The sequence below is a fragment of the Pieris brassicae genome, chromosome 4 (assembly GCF_905147105.1).
Source record: "Pieris brassicae chromosome 4, ilPieBrab1.1, whole genome shotgun sequence".
NCBI classification, from domain to species: Eukaryota; Metazoa; Arthropoda; class Insecta; order Lepidoptera; family Pieridae; genus Pieris; species Pieris brassicae.
In genome coordinates this window covers 7487289-7512277 of record NC_059668.1, presented here as the reverse complement: position 1 = coordinate 7512277, position 24989 = coordinate 7487289, and the positions used below count along the sequence as shown (strand labels likewise).

General features: G+C 33.2%; 2 protein-coding genes across 2 annotated transcripts; both read left to right on the top strand.

The window, feature by feature from the left end:
• The first annotated feature begins 1303 nt into the window (after positions 1-1303).
• On the top strand, positions 1304-2986 carry LOC123708671. Its single transcript, XM_045659494.1, has 3 exons — positions 1304-1365; positions 1616-1762; positions 2314-2986. The coding sequence occupies exons 1-3, from the start codon at positions 1318-1320 to the stop codon at positions 2815-2817; spliced, it is 699 nt and encodes a 232-aa protein (XP_045515450.1). The 5' UTR covers positions 1304-1317; the 3' UTR covers positions 2818-2986.
• A 16607-nt stretch (positions 2987-19593) lies between these two features.
• Positions 19594-23506, top strand: LOC123708993 (lipase member H-like). The gene is made up of 2 exons (XM_045660063.1): positions 19594-19751; positions 22576-23506. Exons 1-2 carry the CDS (start codon positions 19634-19636, stop codon positions 23484-23486), a joined length of 1029 nt encoding a protein of 342 aa, XP_045516019.1. The 5' UTR covers positions 19594-19633; the 3' UTR covers positions 23487-23506.
• Positions 23507-24989: the final 1483 nt, after the last annotated feature.

Below are 24989 nucleotides of genomic sequence, written 5' to 3'. Positions count from 1 at the left end.
TACTGGAGCGGTACGCAAAGAGAGGTCACAGAAAAAAATTGTTTACGGATGAGATTTTTTTTTACATTGTTTCAGTATTTATGGCTAGACTAGGTATATATGTATGTTATGTATATAACATAACCTACTAAGCATAAGCTTAACACATTCCTATATCTGTTTCATGGAACATCTCTATCCACCGTATGTCGTTTTCATTCCTGTACATGTAATTGAAAATCCATTGGTATAGGCTAGATCTAGATACAAAACCTCAAGCTTGACAGCCGTATGCGTAATATTATACCATTGCAACACGCAATACTCGTCGAACGAGTTTGCTTATCTTGCCAAAACCGCGTAGAAATTATTTGAAGAAGCCTATTAAGTATGAGGGTGTGCAATTATTTGACGAATTTCCGTCTAAAATTCGTAATATTAGGGGGTTTAACCAATTCAAAAGGGCATTAAAGATACATATCAGAATGAACCTAGTAGACTAAATTAGGACGGCTGATGACGACGTGTATCTCGTTCGTATATATTAAGATACTCGTATTAAAAATACAGTTTTTGTTACGAGATAATTCTTTAAGCTAAATTATTAATTTTCGCACCCACGCCAGGCACGTAGGCGTATATTATAACTATCCAACGGGAACTGATTCTAGTTTACGTTATAAATCCTAGGAATTATAATATAAATTATTAATTTAACTGTATATATGCTAGTAGTGTTCAATCAAATACACATAGTTTTAACCATAATGTCGCATCTCTCTTCACGCATTTCTGCCTCCTTTAATTAGTATATACTGTTGCAAATAGGCATGTATAATATACATCTAAGTTGCTGTATAATGTTATTTATGTTTTTCAAATTAAAGAATTAGTTGGACAACCATAGTATCTGTTTAGAGCAACAGTGGCGCTACAAGCCTTGGTATTGGCCTCAGATTTCTGTTTTGTTTCGTTATCAGTTGTTTCTTTTAATAGGCAGATGTCTTCCGTGTCTGTCACACACGGTCTACCTTTGTGAATGACTAAGGCATGCCCATAATCACGCGATATTTTCCTTTACCATATGAGCGAGTGTGGAGTGGGACAAACAAACTTACGACCTCAGATGTTAGGGATCACGCAACTAGACCAAAACTTTTAATGTTTTAGTTTATTTTTAGATAGATAATATGATAATAAAAATAATATATAACAAGCATCCTACTATTCTTGAGATTATTGTTGTTGTACATTGTTTAAGAATGTTTTATCAACAAGATCTTGATCATACTAGCATTGTTCGTAGCATCAACAGTTGGAAATCAAAGATTACGAACAATGAACGTACATTTCTCGATTTTAATTTTAACGTCACTCATACTAAGCGTAAGTAATTTTTCATTTAATAAATAATATAAACACACTTTCAAAATATTTACTACAAAATGACTATTATTTCATCAAAATTATATTGCCGTAATTTTCAATTTATAAAGAAAAACACTTTTAGCGGTATAACACATAACACACACAACATGCAAGGTATATTCTTAGAAATATTAAACGACGATTAATCCGGTAAATATTGCCATTTCAACACGATATGACAAAAAATCTCAATCTAACTGATATTTAGGAAGCTTGGCAAACATTAGAAGACAGGCGGTATTCTCGAAATCTAAGAGGAGACTACCATTATCACACTAAACGACACATGCTGCCTCGGGAAGGCGAACCAAGAAAACGCGCTACCTCACAACGTCCAAAGGAATTAAGAAAAAAGGTATATGTGACATATATTATTTACTCTTTTATGTAATTTGGTAGACTTGTTTCTCGTAACAAGTAATAAGCCAACATAGATCTTCGTCAATCTTATACAATGACGCAATAGGACATGTAAACTAGATGTATGGCCTGCATCGTTGCGTAATAGATGGTACAAGGGCGTATTGCATTTGTGAATATTTCTTTGCAAAATTTAAAAATCCATTACTTTGGGTCTTATCAAAGAGCAACACAGACATGTAGGTGATTACTGATTAACATTCTGTGGTACATTTCGTTGATTTTGTTCGTTGTTGGTGTGTTGTTTTTTACTGTAAGAGCGAGTGCTTATTGCGCATAAACAACAAAAAAACACAAGTGCACAGAGTGTGTTCGAGCTCTGGTTTAAGCACACGTAAATATTATTACGCACGAAAAGAAAATACATCCCAATTAAAACATAGTTTATAACATATAGGGAATTTTAAGTGTATTGATTTCTGATATTAAACAAGATCAAATTAAGAAATTCCATTTATTAAGAATAAATTTCAAATGTGCTTACAGCCTTCAGGTCATCTAACTCCTTTAAACGAAGATGATATAGAAAACGATGAAGTCGTTTCCGTAGCAGTGGGACCACCAGCGATTAGACCCAAATACGACAAACTATCAAAAAGTAATGGAAAATTAGTCCCATCTAACATTAATGCTGGTGATAATAAAGCTAGCACTCTGGTTAAAGATGTTTTAGTACAATTAGGTAGAGAATTCTTGTCAAGTCAAGTATCTGAAGATTTTGTGTTTGGACAATACGTTGGAATGGCTATGAAAAATATTACAACGTATTTGAAATTGAGAATGCAACATGAAATCTTAGAACTTATAGTTAAATATCAAAAGATAAAAACTGAACCACAAACAACGACCACACAGCCCGAGGATAAAAGTACTAGTACTGTTTATAGTGAAGTCAAAGATAAAGGAGAACTAAAAGAGAATGAAAAGAAAAACGACACGGATGAAGGTTGGCCGGATTTCAATAATTTAGCTAAAATTGTTGGTAAATAGATCTCGTGCTGTTAGCGGTTAACTGTGTTAAACCTGAATATAATTTTAAGGTAATCAGTAAAACAATATAAAGTTTTATGGACAAGTTGTAAAATTATAATTATAAAATTGGTATTACTGTCTATAATTTACGCGAGTACCAGCCCATTTAATAAAAGTATTTAACGGAAATAAAGGTGAATTTAAAACTGAACGTGAAACATTAATTATATAACTCAATGTTACTAGTGCAAATCACTCTTGAATAAATTGGCTTATATTTAATTATTTTTATTAAAATCTTAGTAGTAATAATAATTATGCCTTGTAACATACTATTTACAAAATATCAAGGACGAGTAAATTGGTCTCCAATCTGCTCTAACTCCCTCTATCTTGATATTTTGACTGCCAATCTTCCCCACCAACTTTATGCTCTTTCTCTCACCTTGCAAGAAGATGTATCTCATTCCCTGGTGATTCTTTCCACCTTGTTACCATATTTGTTCATTCGTCATTGTTTATGCGAGTTGTGTGACACGTTCATTTCCACTGAAAGTTTTTGCAATAGTTTTTTTTTTCATATTGTACTTCTAATCTTGTCCTTTATTTTTCTGTTGACAGGTTGTTATTTTGTTGTTTGTATTCAAATCATATATCCATGATTGATTACTGTAAGAAAGACGTAAAGTATGTAATATAAGTATTAGTATTAATTAATTTTATTTATTGTCTTATAGCTGTTATTAAGTAGGTTCGATCCCCGGCTGTGCACCAATAGATTTTCATTCTATGTGCGCATTAAACATTCGCTCGAACGGTGAAGGAAAACATCGTAGGGAAACCAGCTTGCCTTAGACCCAAAAAGTGGACGGCGTGCGTCAAGCACAGAAGGTTGATCGCCTACTTGGCTATTCTATTAACAAATGATCATGAAACAGATACAGAAATCTGAGGCCCAGACCTAAAAAGCTGGTAACGCCATTCATTTTTTTATATAGCTGTCACTAAAACCAATTGATCTTAGTAATTTATATTAACGTTTCCTACTAGCATGAACAGATTATAAATATCGGTTAGGTGGTCTAACAATCAAGTTATCGGTTTTCAAATATAAAAACGTTAATAATATGGTGTAATGAATTTAATAGTCCACTTAAAATATGGAGCGTGAAAAGAAAATGAACCTAATTCAATTCATTGCAAATTGCAATAATTTATTTGAAAGCTTAATAACATCCAACAGGAAATCTGGCCTAGATGTAGCTCAAAGTCCAAGTAATTTCTTGCACAGTTTCACTAACTAAATACACCATTCACACGATTCACTGTTTATGTACTGAATTGAATGCTGGCTTCCATACTAGCTACATTTCTTTTGAAAAGTACAGTGTTATAGCATAAGGTAGCTTTTAAAACATATCAAATACACGTTCATGTATGCATTGGGTTAGTAAAAAGTCCTGTAGATATAAAATTCGTTTTAACTATAACGAAAAATTAAGTTTGAATCCATAATATTTTTTAGAGGTAGCAGAAAGCAATATCAACTTTCACTAAAGAATTATGGTAAAAATACATAGTTTACGTCGCACCTAATTAAAAGGACGACACAATGAAAATCTTATTTATTAATATATATTTTAGGTATTTTTTACTTAAAAGGGTTCCCAAATCGTACACATTGTAATGCAATTGTACTTAAAATGAAAAAAAAACATATTTTATTTATTTATATATATATATATATAATATAATATAGAGATCGCTGGACACTGATAAGGCCACACGTTGCCATCTTTATTATTTAATTATGAAATACAATTTTGCAACAAAGTATATAAAAAATCTAAATATTTTTTATGATAATTTAGTTTACGTATTTGGTTTGAAATAATAGATAAATAAAACGACAGTGCAATTCTCAATGCAAAATACGAGGACAATTGAAATTATAATTCCTGATTTAAGTTTTTACGATGTCAAAAGAAAAACTCTGGAAAAGCCGAGCGTTTCACGCTAGCCATCTGCCTTGCTAGTCATTAAGCAGGTCTCATTAAACATTTAGTTGAAATTTCTTATTTCATATATTCATTGTTTGTGTCCCAATTTTTTTATTGTTTCAAACCATGTATATTATTGTAAATAATATAATAATAAAACTGATAAGTTTGTTATTTTACTACTCCAGTCTAAGGGTAAATATTCGAGTGTCTATAGTCAATTTATATAGCAAATCGTTGCTCGTGACGCCGGTGAGCTTGTAAAGTTTTGAATGCTACGTTTCATTACTACGTTGACATGTTTGTGTAGAAGTCGTGGAAATCAATCAACATCGACCAGTCACTTTCCGTGCAGCTTGATCCCTTAGCGTTGCGTTGAGATACTACTGTCAAGAGTCTCTTTGCGTTTTGTAATGCCATGGAGAGTCTTCAGACGAGTTGTTCGGACTAACACCTGTAGTTGAGTTTCATTATTGGACGTCACGGCAGAATACAAAATACCATCTGTATCACCTCGACGTCCATCATTCCACAATTGAGCGCTTTTTAAGGCAGTTTTTGCTACGCATCACCAATATGTGGAACCAGCTGCCCACTGAAGAATTTCCGAACCAATTCGACGTAGGGTCCTTCAAGAAAAGAGCGTACCAATTCTCGAAATGCCAGCAATGCACTTGCGAGTCTTCTGGCAATGTGAGTGTTCATATCATTTAACATCAGATGACACTCCTGCCCGCTCGCACTCCTATTATTTAAAAAAAATACAGCAACATTAACCTAACATTTCAAGTATAACTTAAATAAAACTAGATAAATTTAGAACGATCAAAGCACGCACTAGTTATGTAAATTAAATATCATTAATGATTTCAAGGTTCTCGGTGATTCCAATTAAAGCATTTCCAAACGTGGCAGTAATATATAAAAAATATATATCGATATTTCTATTCCCATTAAAGCGCAAAGATTTAGTCGAGGAATTTCTGAAAGCAAATAATGTCTCCCAGCTATAGCATCGTTAGCGAACGTCAAAATTGTAAAATGTGCACTTTTGTGTCTACGGTTCATTAGTGCCACTCCGTGTAGATGACGCATCTAAAACGTTTATTTTGCGATTCCTCGAACAGTGTAATAAGGATATAATTGTGCAAACTTACTTGTGAAAGCGAAATGTTTGCATATTTTGCTAATTGGTTGCGTCTTTCTTTCAGTAGATTGAAACGATACCATAGACTAGGGAGAAAATTCGATAAATAAATGTTTAGTGTTTTTTCAATGTGTTGTGTTTAATTTTAAATTGTATGAAATGAATACGAAGAAATGATTATGTCAAGCACATGGAATCTTAGTTTAGGGGCAAGTGTACTTACTTATAACTTAACATAATTTTTTCGTTCTTTCTGTTCTATATTTTGCAAGAACGTTGTTGTTTTATAAGAGAGACGTCAATCGTATTTGTTAAGAAATTCCAACCACTGAAATATTTTGTGGTTTCACAGATTAGAGCTGGACAATTGTAACTACCTGCCAAAAATATACAAAATCCATGTCTTTATAATAAGTTTGTCAAAGTAAAAGCCTGCGTCAATTTATTGGATGAATTTTTTTACTATTTGGCTCACTTGCAAAAATGTTTTTTTTTATTGTAACGTGGCTCAGTCGTTTTTTTTGTTAGCGATTGTATAAGTGAACGTTTCCATTGTAAAACTAAAGATGTTTATGTGAGATTTACAATCTGCGCGTAAATCAATGATACTGTCATACTTTCCTGTATTGAGAAGGCGGGATTCTTGGGTTCATCACATATGGAGAAAGTAATGTGCTGCTCGATGTGTATAAATAGTTATTACAATTTTTAATACGTACAATTATTAATATCTCAAATGGAAGAGACTAACTTCCCACGACACCGGGAATCTTAGTGCACTTTTCAAGTACACAATTAGTATGTGTTATAAAGTTTATTTTTTATTTTTTAGTAAATAACAAATTCGACTTAAGGAAATATTTATAATTAATTTAAATTGTATATTTAAAGTATTACAGATCAGAGTTAGAATAATAGTGCGTCGAATGGACAACACATAACCGGACACAGGGAAACAGGGAATCCTAGTGCACTTTCTCTTTTGACTAGGTTTAGTTACATTATGTATAGTAAAGCCTCTATATCCTTGAGACTAGCTATCCACTGACGATGTCGGAATAGCGCGATTCAGGGTATGACGTCATCGTATTGATTATATTCGCATATTGTGGGGGCTACAGATGATATTGACAGATTCAAAACAAACGAAATTCAACTTCGTCTTTAGTTTTATACATCCCTTCATTTATAAATCCACTACAAAGCTATGGAGCTGTTACTTATAGTTATCACGAATTTCACGCAGACCGCATCAATTTTTCCATCCTTATAAGCTTGCTACTGAAAGAGTCTTCGACTAAAAGCAAGTACTCATTTAATTAAAACTTGTACATAATCACTTCTTTATACAGCCGCCATCTTTTTTTCGTTTCACTAATTTGAAAGCAATTACAGTGGAGTACCAACGTCTGAATATCAAGCATTTCTAATTAGGAGCAGCTCAAAAAGTTTTTTAATTGCACTCCTGGTTTGACCCTACCCTTGAATAGGTTGAGGATGCACTGAGCTCCTGTTGGATCGATACCAACAGCTGTTGTCGTCTCTGATAGACAAATCATTCTAGCGAACGATGGGCTGAAATTACACAAAATATTTATTTTTATGTAGGCAGGCAACAGCTTGTTAAAATTACCAAACCAAAAGTCTTTATTAACTAATTACCTTGAACGGACTACCCTAGTAAAATATAATACGTATTTTGGTATTTCTGTGCGCACGTATGTTTATGTGTGTGTGAGTTACTAAATAAATGATTTCTTCTTGTTATTTCATTTATGTATTTATGATGCTAGCTTACATATATTTTAACAGCTTACATTAAGCAGTGAATTATGGCCAATTACAGAATTTTGTTAGGTTTATTTTTGTAGATTGCTAGGAACTAGGAAAGTTGATTAGTTACTTGTTTAAGTACCGGTACTGGTCATAAATAAATATAAAAATATTTATTTACCGCATAAAACTATGAAATTTATAAAAATGGCGCTACAACCTTTTTCATTATAATTTGTTAATCTAATAGGCAAGTAGGTGATCACCCTTCTATACCTGATACACGCCGTTGACTTCTAAGGCAAGCCGGTTTCCTCACGATATTTTCCTTCACCGTTCGAGCGAACGTTAAATGCGGACATAGAAAGAAAGTCCATTGGTGCACAGCCGGGGATCAAACCTATGACCTCAGGGATGAAAGTCGCACGCTGAAGTCAACACTGCAAAAAACATATGAAATTGGGTACACGAAAACCATAACCCAGTGTGTACAAATAACTGAAACTACCTCAGTATATTCATACCTTTATCTTGAAATCAGCAGGAAATGTGATTTATTAAAATTAATTTCTTTTCTAATTGAAGTTTGACACAGCCTTTGTTCTCTGACATTTTTTATCGATATCCGATTCCTTGACCTCCTTCATAATGACTGGACGTTTTTACTGCAACGAAATGTTCTAAAATTCGATAAATAATATCCTTAATCATAAAAACTGTACGAAATGTGAGTTTTTTTTAACTACCCACATATTTCGATATATATCAAAGATACGAGTAGACATAGACAGTAAATCGTTACTTTGACGTCATAACTTGAGTATTATCGTTCAAGAACGCCACCTACGCTAAGAATAACAAGTCAAGAAGCTTATATATAATTGACACACTCACAAACTGTATATAAATAGGTATAAGATTTTTTATAGAATACAACAAAATTTGCTATAAGCAACATTTCCCTTATTAATATGAAAAAAGCTCTTCGGTTTCGCAACCATGAAGCCTTCTAAGCCGGTATGGTAATTGCGAAAGCTGTAAAAGTACAGCTAAAAGCAAACAGCGATAAAAAAGAGAAAAAACTTGGTTAGAAGTGTGAATTTGTAAGGCTGCGGTCACAGTGTAAGCTTTCTTAGTTTTATATGTTGAGCTAGAAATAAAGCAAAAATATTTTTACTAGCTAGTGGATCGGATAGAAGAGCAGATCTCTTCAAGAGTTTATTTTTAGTAAATCAACGAGGAATTTAATTACACAAAAAACCCAAATTATGCGCGAAATACACTAACTGATGACTGACTTCACTATTAGCACTGTATCTTTTGAATGTTAATATCGTGGAATCGCATTTGAAACTGAATTAATGGGTCGCGTTTCGGGTCGCCAATATATCCCTGGGAATAATCTTGAACGATATTCGAGAACCTTCTAGGCAGCAGTGGTACTGAGTAGCTTGTCTACACTTGACTAAAAAATGTTTCAGCCTTTTGAAAACAGGGGTAACATTATGCAAATTACAATTTTCTAATATGCGATTGATCCTCACCTGAAACAGTCAGAAATCACCTTCACTAACTAGAATAGAACTAAAATCGATAAACATTGCAGTCAACCCATCCTCGTAACAATATAATTAACCTATGATATGATTCCGAGGCTGGTATTAAACCTGATGTCATTTTATTTCCGATCAAACACTGCTTATTTAAGGATCATAAAACTCTCAATTTACCAACATTTACCAGAAACAATTCAATTCCTTAAAGATAAAAGCTTACCAATTCCTAATAGGCCAGGCCAGCCTTGCGAGTCTGCTGGCAATGTGAGTGTAAACATAACTCTTAACATAATGTCAGTTTTAGATTAAAAAAACGTAGTTTTTTTAACATCCACGAACTTACATTTATATACATTATCATGTACATTTCAAACGACCTTTATTATTACAAATCAAAAGTTGGTTTTCACATCACCATTAAATTGCAATTAGCTAGGTCAAAAACTTTATATATTTATTTATACAAACAACACCTAGGCTACGAACTCAAAATCGAATTAAGAATTATCATAAAAAATAATACTCTCAATGAGAGCTCTCACCGAATTTTCTGTAGTTTCATCCACTGCATAATAATTGTGTATTGTAAGCCTATACAAATACTCTATTAATTTCGGATAATTATCAACTATTCAAGTAAAATTGTTAGGTTACATTCACGCGCTCAAATTAAGTCTAGGCAACAGAATATTAATTTTAAACTTTACTAAAACACAATTTCTAAAAAAAATCTCTGCATTACTTTTTACAAGGTTTTGTGAATGGTGTGATGATTCATGTCGTCTTCTGTTTACTTAAATTTATATTATTACTTTTCTTTAAGAACAGGAGGCTCACCTGCTATTAAGTGATACCGCCGCCCATGCTCACTCTCAATGTAAGAAGGCTTGCAAATGCGTTGACGGCTTTATAAGAATTAGTAATCTTTTCTAAAATAAAGCTAAAATCGCTTGAACTCACACCAATCGCTAAGATAACTGTGTAATGTACTACCAGTAAATTAAATTTTTCCCTCGGTAACCTTCTAACTGCTAGAAACTACTTTACTTTATTAGAAAAGGTATTTGCGAAACAATTTCTTTAAGTTTCAATTAAGCGTTGCTTGCAATTAATAAAGATTTAAATTCTAAAGTTTTCTGCAAATATTTTAAGAATACGTAAGTATTCCAATTATAATAATAACGAAGCCTCATTTATTCTTCGAAACATTCATCCATATTTACAAAAGATACAAACATTTAAAATTTTAATGAAAATTAATTGAATCATGGTTTTCGAAAAACAATTGAATTATAACGAAAAAAATAATTTGGAATAAGTATTGTCTTTTGTTAACATAGTTTTTACACATTAAGAAAAAAGCTTACCAATTCCTAATCGGCCGGCAGCGCCCTTGCGAGCCAGAACAGAGTATCAACGACTACACATTCAAATCCAAAATGAAACGGATATTATCGGAAACAGATTGGAGGCAGCGCAAAAACATCTTACGCAAAACAGATGGCACACTAGGTCACAAAATACACAGAAAGGCAACCCACACAGATAGGTACCTCAATGGTGAATCCCACCACCACCCTTCACAACTGCTTTCTGTCGTTAAATGTTTGTTCCAGAGAGCCCAACGTCTTTGTGATGCTGCCCACCTCGAGGAGGAACTACAGCATGTAAAACAGGTGCTACACCGAAACAAGCGGCGCATCCCCCGGCTGCATTACAGAAACAAAACCAAGACACAAACAGTTCCCCGGCAGCCAGCCTACCTGCCATATGTAAAGGGAGTTACAGATAGAATTAGCCGGATCCTAAAACGAGCTTCTATTAATACAATTTTCAAGTCGCACAAGAAGATTCAGCAATTCCTAAGACCACTCAAAAGTAACACCCCGTTGCAAGATGCAGGTATATACAAATTGGATTGCGACTGTGGCCTGTCTTACATAGGGCAAACTAAACGCAATATGTCCAGCAGACTCAAAGAACACATTGCGGACATAAGACATAGACGACACACAAAATCAGCAGTCTGTGAACACACAGTAGACAGGCCTAATCACAACATACGCTTTGACTAACAATACATTTACATAGTTGCGTGTGAAAGTACTTGCGAAAGAAAGATGATGCCTCCCAAGATTGGTACGCGAAGCCATTGAAATAAAAAAAACACCTCAATTTCAATAGAGAAGACGGCCTAAAATTATCAAACACCTGGGATCCAATAATATCCAAATTAAAACCCCAAGAAAAACAATCCGCGAAAATAGAGGACACCGTGAGTCATTTCTGCAATAACCCGTCATATTTTAGTCGATACCAACTCCGGGGAAATAAATACAGATAATACAACTCTCTCTACAGCTGTGATACTTTTGACATTCAACACCTTTTGTCTCGCTGTAAAGCACGCGAAACGTCGGAAAAAATTAAATTTAAAATTATGTAAATAATTATAAGTTTATAATAATAATACATTGCTTCAATCCGTTTAAAAAGTGTTTTCTTAATGTGTAAAAGCTATGTTAACAAAAGACAATACTATCGATTTGTATTTTAATTATTATTTGTATACATTCATTGCTATTATATAGTTTTCTTATTTTTTTAATAGTCGATTCGTTGAACAAATGTTTCGCCATAAATAATTGTAGAATTGTAGCCGAAATTTAATTATTAAATTTAAACAACATATTCATTTGATATTATGATTATATATTCAACGCCAGAGGGCTCGCGAGTCCGTTGCTGATCTCTTAGAAATTGGTCGGTCCAGAAGGACCTTAAGTCGAGTTGGTTCGGAAATATTTCTGTGGGTAGCTGGTTCCTCATAGTGGCAGTGCGCGGAAAAAATTGCCTTTAATACGCTCAGTTGTGGAACGACCGCAACGGACGTCGTGGTGATACGGATAGAATTACATATTCTGCCTCGACGTCCGATGTTAAACTAAAGTATAACTTATATATAAACTTATTATAATCTTAAACTTGGTGATTGGTTAAAACTAATTTAAATTGCAAAGAATTTTTCGCTGATACCTCAGAAATTGATTCTGTAAAACGCAATATAACGTCTACCAAATTTTCTACCAGTCTTACTGTTTAAGGAAAAATAATAGACCTCACATTTACTCGGATAACAGAACATTTAGACATAGCATTGCTCTCATGATAATGAAAATGAACACAAAGAGGAAATAACATAGCCGAGCCACAGTTACCTCATACAACCTTGCCTTTGAGTGTAACGTGTATACCATGTAGCAGTTTAGTTTTGTAGCAAACCCGTAGATCACATGAAATATGAACTTAGTACATCATTAATATACCTTTTAAGGCTTTATTATTTCTTACATCTATTAAGAAAAAAATATGGCGCCTGGCGATTATAATTGGTATTAGATTAAAAGAACTCAGTGTCTATAACGTAAGCGTACTAAGTTTGTGTAGATTGTGATCACGTAACTGTAAGCATGGTAATAGGTGAGCTAGGTCTGGATTTACATAGTTACGTATACAAAGTGTTAGGGAAATTTTAAAATTAATTTTCCTTCGATGTATTTTATATATTTTTCTTAAGTAGCAATGTTCTCCTAGTTCTCCTATTAACTTCATCATGATGCCGTGAATTTTTTTATTTCCTCACCAAAGTAGATGTGTTTCTGCACGTATTCTTAGTGGTATCCCTTAATTAGGAAAGGATCTTGTACGTGATTTGTTATTATTTTTGTTTTGTTTTTGTTTAATTCTAATCCTATGCTCGGCTAACAGAACAGAGTACGTTTATCATTTCCTCTATTTGTCGTGATGTTTTTGTGAATAAAACGATGTAGTCAGCAAATCTTAATTATTTAAGTAATTACCGTCAATAATTATAAATTTTTGTGTCCAATTAAGCTTTTGCATTATGTTTTGAAGTACTCTTATAAATATGCCAGGAGAAAGTCTGAAGGGTCTGTCTTAAACATCGGAAAATTTAAATTTAAAAATTATTTAAATAATAATAAGTTTATAATAATACAAATAGCTTAAATCCGGTTAAAATTCCGGTTGTAATTTTTCGAGGAATAAATGAGGCTTAATTATTATTATTATTATTAAGTAACAATGTAAGCAAGTAACATGACTTCCAAATTGCTAAAGGTCAATATTTATTACATATGCTTGCAATAATTATAATATTTCAAAATAATTCGCCGTCGTGTGTGGCCAAATTGTATTTAAACAAATAGACCAAACAGTTAATATGGTACTTATTAACACTAAATCCTCTGATAGTGTGTTTCTGAACAATTGTACAGTTGACATAAACGTATTTGATGTTACATCAAATTCATAGGAAAGCTGACTTTACTGTTATATTTGAGCATTCCCGATACAAATTTCAATTCCTTTCGCAGCGGAACTTCGGCTGAGTTCCATCTATTGAACACTCGATGTAAAGTGTCTTCAAATTTTGAGACAAAGTGATGAGTCTCAAATGACTGAACGCAGAGCTATTATAATACAGAGCTCTTATGTTTAATAAAGTATTTTATAAATTGTAAAATTATTTTTTTTATATTAAAGAGCTGTGTTGGCCTAGTGGCTTTAGCGTGCGACTCTCATCCCTGAGGTCGTAGGTTCGATCCCCGGGTGTACGTACACTAATGGATTTTCTTTCTATGTGCGCATAACATTATCTCGAACGGTGAAGGAAAACATCGTGAGGAAACCGGCTTGCCTTAGACCCAAAAAGTCGACGGCGTGCGTCAGGCACAGAAGAAATGATCATGAAACAGATATAGAAATCTGAGGCCCAGACCTAAAAAATGGTTGTATTGCCATTAATTTATTTAATTTAATATTAAATTTGAGTAACACAATCAATAAGTGATATGCATACAAATACACCTTATACCATTAGCTTTCTTTAAGCAGTAATACATACATATGTCAGGGAATGTTAGGATTATCAGCAATGTTGTGTTACAGTCAATTGACCGTTAATTTGTATGTTTGCTTTAGTTATTGATTGAGATTTCTTGACTTTTGAGAATCATAATTTCATTTCATTTATTTACTTGACTTAACGGATAAAATTACGAATATTGTTACGACCAATCAGAACAGAAGAACAAATGCCTCGAGTGGGCAAGGCGCCATCTTGATTTTACGGTGCGTACAGGGAACGCAGGATTGTTCTGATTAAAAATTAGTGGTGAACTGTGGTAATGCGAGGTTGGATTGGCGTTGGATTGAGTTGCTTGAGGTTGCGATTTAAAGTAAGTTCGGTGCCTTGGGCTCGCTGCTCATTGTAATTTAATAAAAGTGTCATTTAATTAAATATTGTACGATAGTTATTCGTGTATTTTGTGCCCGCATTTTACCCATATAAAATCAAGTCAATATTAATGGAGTGACGATATTTCTGCGACACATAAATAGCGTAAAATTGGTGATCGATAAGAAACACTTTCACGCTTTATGAAAATAACGCATTTCTAAATCGCTCTGTGTTTTATAAACTTAAACTGCGTTGTTTACGATTAAAACTTTAATCAAAATAAAAAATAGACGACTGAAAACATTAAATCCATCTATGAGTAATTACTTCGCTATATCTCGCCATTGTATCAGCGCCATTTTGAAAGAGGAAGCCCGGAAAGCAGGCAATATTGATGGCATATTGTACCCAGCCTCCCTAACTAGATGCACTTTGCAGCTACGACTGACGCGATGTTTCTATTCACCACCATTTAACATTGAACCCTCTCGGTCGGTCGCGCTGCAGTTTTAGGTAAATATTGTAACAAATGTTGGGGCTCTATTTAAACTGGATGTTGTGTACGTTTGAAATTTCCTACCTTCAAGTATTGTAGTCCTTTTTGTTCTAACTTAAGGTTCGTTTTCGTTTGTTTTACGTTGTGGGAAAATGGTATTATTTCGTGAATGTAGAGAATAAGCTATCGTAGGTGACGAATTGTAGGCTTTTCACTGTGCACTACAAATTGCATGTTCAGAATACGGATTTGGAATCGGTGATTTTGCATCTGCTTTAGCGGTATTGAATATTTAACAACAGTTTACTATTTGTATTGATCTCCTCGGATCAGCATAGGTACATCTATTTCTATGTAAATTTAAAAAACAATTTTCTATAGATTAAACTCAATTAAAAAATATTTATTTTATGTCGTAAAATCCGCTGTTTGTCGATAGTAGACATATCATCTACTCTTCCTATTATAGAGAGGAAAGGTTTATAATTTAAGGTTTATATGTTAAGTCTCGAAAACTACAGGACAGAATTGAAAAAAAAATCCCCATTAGAATTTCCCCCTACGTTTTTCCTGATGGAATAAAAAATATTTATACAGACGGTTTAGGCCGAGTTAAAAAGCCGGCGGAAAAAAAACCTCTAGATACTCTTTTGATAAACATAGGCTATAGAATATTTTTAAGTAAATTTTTTTTTTATGAAACTACGATAGTGTAACCCAAGCTTCGTTTCAGTTGCAGTTTATACCGCGCACCACCACTATCTGCCAGCCAGCGCAATTGCTCACTGAATTATTTCCGAACCAATTCGACTTAGGGCGTTTCAAGAAAAGAGCGTACCAATTCTTAAAGAAAGGCCGGCAACGCACTCGCGAGCCCTTTTTCATTGAGAGTGTCCATGGGCGGCGGTATCACTTAACATCAGGTGAGCTTCCTGCCCGTTTGCCCCCAGTTCTATAAAAATATTTATTTATATATATATATTTCGTACTATTTTTGTATATTATACAAGCTTAGCTTTGTCACAATCATTTATAATTTTATATACTATTATAAACTAATTAAAACTATTATAGTTAAAGTATAAGTTATATTAATCCCAGGATACATCATATGTCCTTGTTTGGTCGGAAACCTATATCGATGACCATAAGTGTTGATTGGGCGTCACATTCCCTTGTCAATGTTATTACTGAATCACAGAGAGACTTGAGAGGCTCTTCAAGTTACCTAATCACAATGTTTCAATGAAATAGCACATATATGTATTTCCTTGCGAAACCTACACATAATCTATAAAACTTGGAATCACTTTACTATGAACTAAATACAAAGAAACGACTAGCATCAAAAATATTGTCGTATATGTTTCTTAGACCGAACAAGATCAAAGCCCTTCTGAATTTATGTCAAACGCTTCACAAGTAGGATTAACACAAAGCTCCTATGATAGGTATCAAGTAATGAAATACGATATTAATTAAAAGTTTCCCAAAGTTGGGTGAGACGAGACGAGAGCCTTCTTCAAGACGTATTGACATGTCGTCCTTTCACTTGTTTTATGTAAAATGTTTCGAAATGAACTTAGTATTAAAATAGGCAAATTTAGTTCTAAAATCACTGAAGTATGCCAAAGCAAAAGTTAGATGATAACGTACTACAACTATGATAAGTTTCTTTTCACTTTAAATAAAACCAAATATATTTTTAAAATGAGTATATCCGTGACCTACTTTATAATAGGTTTTAACAATTCAGTTATTTTGCTTTCCACAAGTAACGTAGTAAATTGTATGTAAAAAATCTAATTACTAAAAATTTCTTGCCATCTTAACGGTAGCTCATATTTCTAAAAGGATACCATAGGAAGGTTTCTATGAGCAGTGTTCGCCTAGTGCCTTCAGCGTGCGACTCCCATCCTTGAGATCGTAGGTTTGATCCCCGGCTGTGCACCAATGGATTTTCTTTCTGTGCGTATTTAACATTAGTTCGAGGTGAAGGAAATCATCATGAGGAAACCGGCCATCGACCCAAAAAGTCGACGGCGCGTGTCAGGCACGGAATTCTGATCAGCTACTTGCCTATTCGATTAACAAATGATCATGACTCAGATACAGAAATCTGAGGCCCACACCTAAAAAGGTTGTAGCTTAGATTTTTTTTAAATTCCATATTCTTACACGAAAAATAAATAAAAATAAAGAATGGCTATACCTAGGCTCAGAAGGGGGGTTACCTTACCTGTATCAGCCCTGGTATAGACATTCTTGAGTAGTATTTAACCAAAATAAACTAATATTACTTAACCAAGTAACTAATCAACTTTCCTAGTTGAACCTAGCAAACTACAAAATTAAACCTAACAAAAATCTGAAATCTGGGCATAATTCACTGCTGTAAGTTGTTAAAATATATGTAAGGTAGATTTTTCATCATAAATACATAAATGAAACAACAAGAAGAAATCATTTATGAAGTAAGTCACACACACACAAATCAGCCACCAACCAGACAAAAATATATATTTTTTACTATCACATATACATCAATAGATCATCATTTTTTAATCCAAAGCAGCTCAAAACGCTAACTTCCTTGTTATAAAGTATTCGATTATTAAATAAATCTCAATAAATTATTCATTTTGCATGTTCTAATGAACTTGAACACACGCAAATCCTTAACCGTTTTACTTTAACGGAAGTCCGACTTCATAGGTTGACCAACACCTGCTCTACTTACGTTGAGCGCCCCAAAAATTGTCTAATATTTTTTGAAGTGAAACTTCTTTATCGGCGTTAGAAAAAAATACCGTCACATTTTTGGGTTACGCGTCACATTTTTCCGTTACGTGCCATCTTTTCTTGTCCCTAAAACGGTTGATTCGAAGCCAATAATAAACAAAATATATTTCGATAACAATGATAGTAATAAATCTATTACAATTCTGTAATAATCTTAGTAGTAATAAGGTAAAATGAAATAATTGTGTTATTTGTATTCATGTCTATGATAATAAAAACCTTTTGTTAAACTGTGTGTACACTAGTATACGCACACATTTTTTTTATTCATATGACAATGAATGTAGTATTTTACTTACTTTACTTTTACCCTAAATATCTTCTCGTTGGTTTGGAATTCCTAATTCAATTTTTACAGCTATTTACTCGTGCAATTATTTCGAAAACCATGACTCATTTCCCGTTTTAACTTTTTGCTTTAAAAAAAACACCAATTTCATATGTAAGGACGTAATATAAAACTAGCCTAGTATTCCGTCATATAATTGGTACATACAGTAAATAATAGCACAATATATCGCGTCAAGCGTCTTGAGTTATGTATGTATACTGTTTATCAATGCTAATTTGATTTGATCAGTCGCTAAGATTATTATGAAGTTATAACCCACTCATGTGGAGCTGGTGCTATATATAATATTATGCATTAGAATAAGAACTAATATTGTAAATACTTTATATATACTTAATATAAATTTTACGTTTGTTTTATTACATAATATATCTGTACAGTATATATATCCTCTTAATACTGTATCACTATGTTTGGGTATGTTTGTCTAGATAGAAAAAAACCAATGGCGGTACAACCTTTTACGCCTGAGCCTCGGATTTCTACTGCTCGTTATTTGTTTTTTCCAATAGGCAAATAGGTGATCAGCCATATGTCCAAAACACACCATTCACTATATTGTCAATTCGATGATTTCCTTCACCGTACGGCCTAGTGTCAAATGACACATATAAGAAAATCTGGCGATCGACCACCGGGATGAGAATCACACGCTGATGGCACCAAGCCAATACTGCTCTTCAGCGCAGCATCCGTATGCTATGGCATGGGACAAAATATATATCTTGATCTGTGTAAATTTATTTACATCGTCACTATACTTTGACTGAATTAAAAATTAATTTCGACAACCTAAAATACGTTTTGATTTTAGTTTTTTTTACTTACTTATAGATTACATATGGTCTACATCTTTAATTATTATTTAAGGCACTAGCATGGATCATGTTTAACTTACGTCATAAGTTAAATTAACTTCGTTAACCATTCTAGACGTGAAGAATAGTGTTGGCCAATGGAACCTCATGATTCGTACGCTTATGCCATAAGGAATGATCCTAAGGAAGCGGAAGGCTTGGTGTAGAATTTTCTTTCTTTATGCGAATTTGAATTTTTGTTTCGACGTCACAAGAAATCGTGAGATATCTAAAACCGATGACACGTGACAGGCACAGAAGGCAGATTGCCTACTTATCTATAAAATAAAAATGCATATTAATGATGAATGTTTCTAGAAATATATGAGGCTATAATTATTATTATAACATTATCGTACAAAAAAATCATAATAAAACTCAATTTAACCTATATGCGCTATATTACAAATAAATCAAACACAATTAATAACAGTTATTTCATTATTTACCGCCTTTGTTTACCGGAGTGAAGTACCTTTATCGGTGACGTGATACTAACTGAATGAATCATGATCACTGAATGACCTACACTCACTCGTTCACGATCTCAGTCCGGCTCTATACTGAGTAGCGAATACTTGTGTTATAATGTTTAAGTTTACGTGTTTGTTTATGTGTTTATTTTCGCACGCGTACACGTGGGGTCGTGGTGACTTGGAGAAGTATGGACCTTTCCAAATCGCGTTACATTCTAATTTGATCAAATGTAAGCATTGTGTATCGTATGAAATCCTAAAGTAGCATATGTACTGTGTATAAAGTATGCATGTACATATTTAAATTATTAGAAATAGATATATAATAACAAACTTTGCGTTCTCTCGAGTCCTGGCTTCGGTGGCCGGTAAAACAAAGCTTTATTGTTTTGGGTAGCACCGGTATGGTATAGAAGGCAGATCACCTATTTGAATAATGTTCAATCCAACACTATATACCTACTACTCTAGGGAAATGTAGTTTAATACAATTGAGAGAGAGAGAGATTAATCCTTTTTACAGACAGTTTAAAAATAAAAAAAGTATTTCATATGTATACAAAACATAAAAGTAATAAACATAATGCAGTTACCAAATGTTAAAAAACTGAAGATGTTTGGCGGTTATCTCAAGAGCTACTGATATTAAATGTTTTTTTGTGCCGCCAATATATCGAGGAAGGCCTTAAGCTTAGGCAGGAAATACCGCTCGTCACAATTGAAACGCGGTTTAATTTTGGAGCAGTTCATGAGAATCCGGATAAATTTTGTTTTTACAAATTGTCTCTGCACAACGACATCTAATAAGTAATTAAAAACTGACCAAATTTACTAAAAAGGATAGTTAACATACTTTTTCACTTACCATTGTTTAGCACTTAAGATTGAAGTGCTGAGTGCACGATGGAGCGTATAAAATTTAATAAATTTCAAAGAATTTTTCGAAGATTTCCATAAAGAGATTATATCGATCTCAATCCGATCGCAGTTACCTTGTGTGAACCTTGTGACAACTTATAAGGCTTACTAAAATAACTAGTTTTAAATTTTGCTCCTACAATATGAACGGAATTAAATTTTTGGGTTTTAATGGCGAAAACGCGTTGAATTATTACAATTTTAATCATAAATGCGTGCTCATGTTTTGGTTTTAAGCGTAGCCAACTGTAATATTTTTTCTATAAGTTAAAAAAACAGTTATCAAATTATTATTATATGTCTGTAAAATATTTTAAAAATTTGTTGTCGAATTGAATTTAATTCGGTATTTTGAAGTCGAATAAAATGAAATATACAAAAATTATACGAAGCCAAGGATTGAACTCGAATCGCATTTTAAACCGTACCGTAGGTAAATGTTATTTTTTGGTTATCTTATCAAAGTCTGACTAAGATAAATGGGCCAATCTTCTTTTACCTAGATATGATATTTAAATTTCCGTGTAACTGTTATGACGTCATTTTATCAATGAAAACAAAACTAATATTTCATTTTTGCTTTTAGAATATAAAAAATAATTAATCAGTGGCGCTACAACCATTTTAGGTCTGGGTCTCAGACACAGTATCTGTTACATGATCATTTGTCAATCTAACAGACTAGTAGGTGATCAGACACAAGCCGACTTTTTGGGTCTAAAGTAAGCCGGTTTACTCACAATGTTCAAGCAAATGTTAAATGCGCACAGATGAAGAAAGTCATTGGTGCACAGCCAAGGATCGAACCTACTACCTGAGTAATGACAGTCGCTCATAGAAAGGATATATATGATGACATACGTAAAAAAGATATGAGAACTTAAGAAGGCACAGCGGTAACCAGATACATACAATTTCCTCACAATCCAGCAGCCAGCAATGCCGCAGTACACTACTCACAAGGCTACTCTTTGTATTGGAGAAGTCGCATGGGTCTACTAATATAATGGTATAATGATACATACATACTTAGGCCGCATCGCATTTGTTTCTTTGATCATTTATAGACTGATTTACTTAATCTGTAAATTCTGTGTTTACGAAAAATTTTGAACATCACAGCGAGCGGTTGTTAAATGAGCACATAGTATGAAAACTTCATTGGTACGGCCGCATGTCGTGGTTGAAAGTCTAGACTAACTCTGCTCAACTTATATCTATACTAAACATACAGTCACAAACTTCAATTACGCTTGTTTGGTATTTTAACTGTTGAAAATAGTCCCAACATTTTTAAACAAGTAATCAACCAAGAACCAAAGCAGAGAAAACTATAAATTGAAATAATTGTTTTTTTTCTTAATTTTACAAAATAATATAATCACAATACTAGAAAACCGTTGTAGTTTGTATTAATGTAACCTTAAAAATCTTGTTTAGGAGCGGGACAAATGCATATAAAAAAAGATAATTGCATATAAAATATAATAGTAAGTACCCGGTACAATCACCTATTGCTTTTGATTAGTATAAAAATCGTAAATAAATAAACTAATATAATATCTATAATCGTAAATAAATAAAAATAAAAGTCAATAATAAACTAAATATTAAAATATTTCTAAGAAAAACACATAATCATTGTACGAGACAAGGCTGCACATTTTGCCAGACATAGGCACTCTCTACAACTGTTACATTTCATATACAGTAATATGGATGCGGTAAATTTTAAATCATATTTACAAGACAAGATAATATATTCATAGCTACAAAGCAATATATTGACCAACACTTTATGACACGGTTCTCGTGCTATTCAATGTAGCACTTAGCATATAAATATTGTATAGTTTGTACATATCATTATTATTAGGTACCGGCCGGGTTCTGTTTTAAGGAGAATAGATCTGGCCATATTTGTCAGATTATTTTGCATGTTAGGTAATCAGCGTTTTGTAACCAAACTGATACAAATACTTTTTCATCTAGAGCTTTAGTCTCTGTGTCTATTAATATTTTTTCGTTTAAGAGCACCTTCAATTATCCTATTTAAAAAACGCCTTCTAGCAATTCAAGACTGTTATTATCCTATCGTAGTTAATCTAGTCCAATAAACGAAATTGTCAATTGCAGGTGATCACGACAAAACACTAAATCTTGACGTCAGCGAAATCGACGTGTACTTTTACGATTTGCCAAGAAATGAGGTGGAAACATTCCACATAAACGATGCAGCCAAAGGAATCCTTGCCTACAAAGAACTGGACAAATCCAAGAAATTCATTGTCTTCGTTGCCGGTTACAAATCAAACATAAACAAGAAGACCGAAGAACGTGTAAGAGACACGTTCAGAAACTATCCGAACAGTTACTTAATAATTCTAGATCATTCTCCATACACTAATAACAGACAGGGTAACATTAAGAGTTACGAGCGATCTGTAAAATACCTTTACTATATCGGTAAAGCTTTAGGAGATATGTTGACTGAATTGGCTAATAATGGAATATCAGCCAAAAGCATACACTGTATAGGACACAGCTTAGGTGCGCAAGCCTTGGCGCATACCGGTGATACATTTTTTAATAATACAGGCAATAAAATAGCAAGAATTACAGCATTAGATCCCGCTGGACCGTGCTTCTCAAATAGTTTAATTGAAGAGCAAATACGATCTGGAGTTGCGGAATACGTAGAGGTATACCATTGCAATGCCGGAGGATTAGGAACAACAAGTGTTTTGGGTGATATAGACTTCTTTATAAATAAAAAAGGTTCCACACAACCTCACTGCAGTACACCCTTGATTCCTGGTATATTTGACTCTTCAAAAGCAGCGAAATGTAATCATCGAGCCTGTATTGATATTTGGACATCCACTGTCAGTAATCCTAATTGGTTTTTGGCATGGAAATGTGACTCGTACAAATTGTTCAAGCATGGATCTTGCGCAGCTAATGAAGTAACTATAGCCGGTTTCTGGAACCCTGGTAACGCGACAGGAGTCTTTTATTTCTCTACTGATGGCTATGATATAAATTAAATAAACATATTATAAAAGACGGTCTAGTTTTTTGTCAAGATAATTTAGTTCTAGAATAAAAAAATCGAATTTGTAGATTAAACAAATTTCTTTATCTTTCAATTATTTGCAATATTCTTTTTTCAAATATCAATCCATTAAACAAATGTCTTTCTATACGACTTTAACATTTCTAGAGAGACTATCGAGGCCTTTAATTTCCTCAATTATTATGCTCTGTTAATGAGGAAAACAAAGATGGGGAGGTGAAGCCCCTGTTTGGAAATGATTTACGTATAACAAAAAGGAAAATCTTGATGACTAATCAGCTGATTGAGCTTGATTGACTTAATTTATTGTATATATGTAACTATCATGTCACTTTCCCGAGGGAACAATGTCGTAAAAGCAAAATCTATATTTCTCACGAAAAATAAAAGGTAATGATATTGTTACTAGGATACCTATACAATTATACAAATCAAATGAAAGCAATTATTTTCTTATTCGACGACTTAAATATTGTTATGTAATTAAATGTACATTGCAGTAATTCATCTAATTAGTATAAAGAGCAAAATCGTTTACGATTGTTTCACTGTATAAACGTAATTACGCTCACGATGGTTTACGACACAGTAACCACACATGACGGCGATACATTTTGACAATTGTTTAGAGCATAATAATCTATTACCACTTTTTCGCAACAAACTCCTTGGTAAAACTGCGATATATATATAGTATACCACTTTTTATTCGTTTTTAAAGTATCACATTAACTTTTATGATTATTTGGGTATAATTGCGATCTATACTAAATCTTTATGGTTGTTGCGATCTATTTATCTTGCGGAAAATAAACTATTAAAAACAATATAAGAAAAATCTCTATGAATATTTTGCTACGGCTACAAGATGTTGGAACGCGCTTGCAATTTCGACTACTAGTTGAAGCTCCGCTCATGATGCCAACTCCTATTGTGGGGATCATTAGGACTAGGAACTAGGACCAACTTCAAATACACCTACATATCGATTAATACCACTTAAGTTGTTGTTGACTTAAAAGGTATTTCAAATATGCATTAAATTACGAGATAAGTTTGGCGGTTGTTAGACGGATATTGAAATTGATGTTAAATAAAATTATTTGTTTGAAGCTGGGTGTGAACTGGCTTTAATTATTTTAAACATGAGCTTATAACTAACATTAAATTAGGGGTAGTGGGGTTGCGACGCTAACAAAAAATTAATTGGCTTATTTAGTTCTTCAATCACAGTGACACTTCAATATGAGTGTAGTAGACCTTTTGGACATTATCGGACACGAGAATGTAAATTACAATTAATGAGAGTGGGAAAAACTAAGGGGCTCATTTTGGCTTCAAAAATGCTATAATTACTAACAATTGGTTATCGCTTCTAATTATTTACTAAAATTTTATATATAATGTTAACGAATCTTAGGTACACAAATCACGCTTAGAGTTTATATTTAGTTTAGTTTGTTGGTTGTGTTCT

Bases quoted from the DNA above. Each gene is read 5' to 3' on its own strand.
- LOC123708671 (XM_045659494.1), top strand. From the start codon at position 1,318: ATGAACGTACATTTCTCGATTTTAATTTTAACGTCACTCATACTAAGC. The intron at 1,366-1,615 runs GTAAGTAATTTT...ACTGATATTTAG, and splicing joins TAACGTCACTCATACTAAGC to GAAGCTTGGCAAACATTAGA. The intron at 1,763-2,313 runs GTATATGTGACA...ATGTGCTTACAG, and splicing joins CAAAGGAATTAAGAAAAAAG to CCTTCAGGTCATCTAACTCC.
- LOC123708993 (XM_045660063.1), top strand. From the start codon at position 19,634: ATGTTTAAGTTTACGTGTTTGTTTATGTGTTTATTTTCGCACGCGTAC. The intron at 19,752-22,575 runs GTAAGCATTGTG...TGTCAATTGCAG, and splicing joins ACATTCTAATTTGATCAAAT to GTGATCACGACAAAACACTA.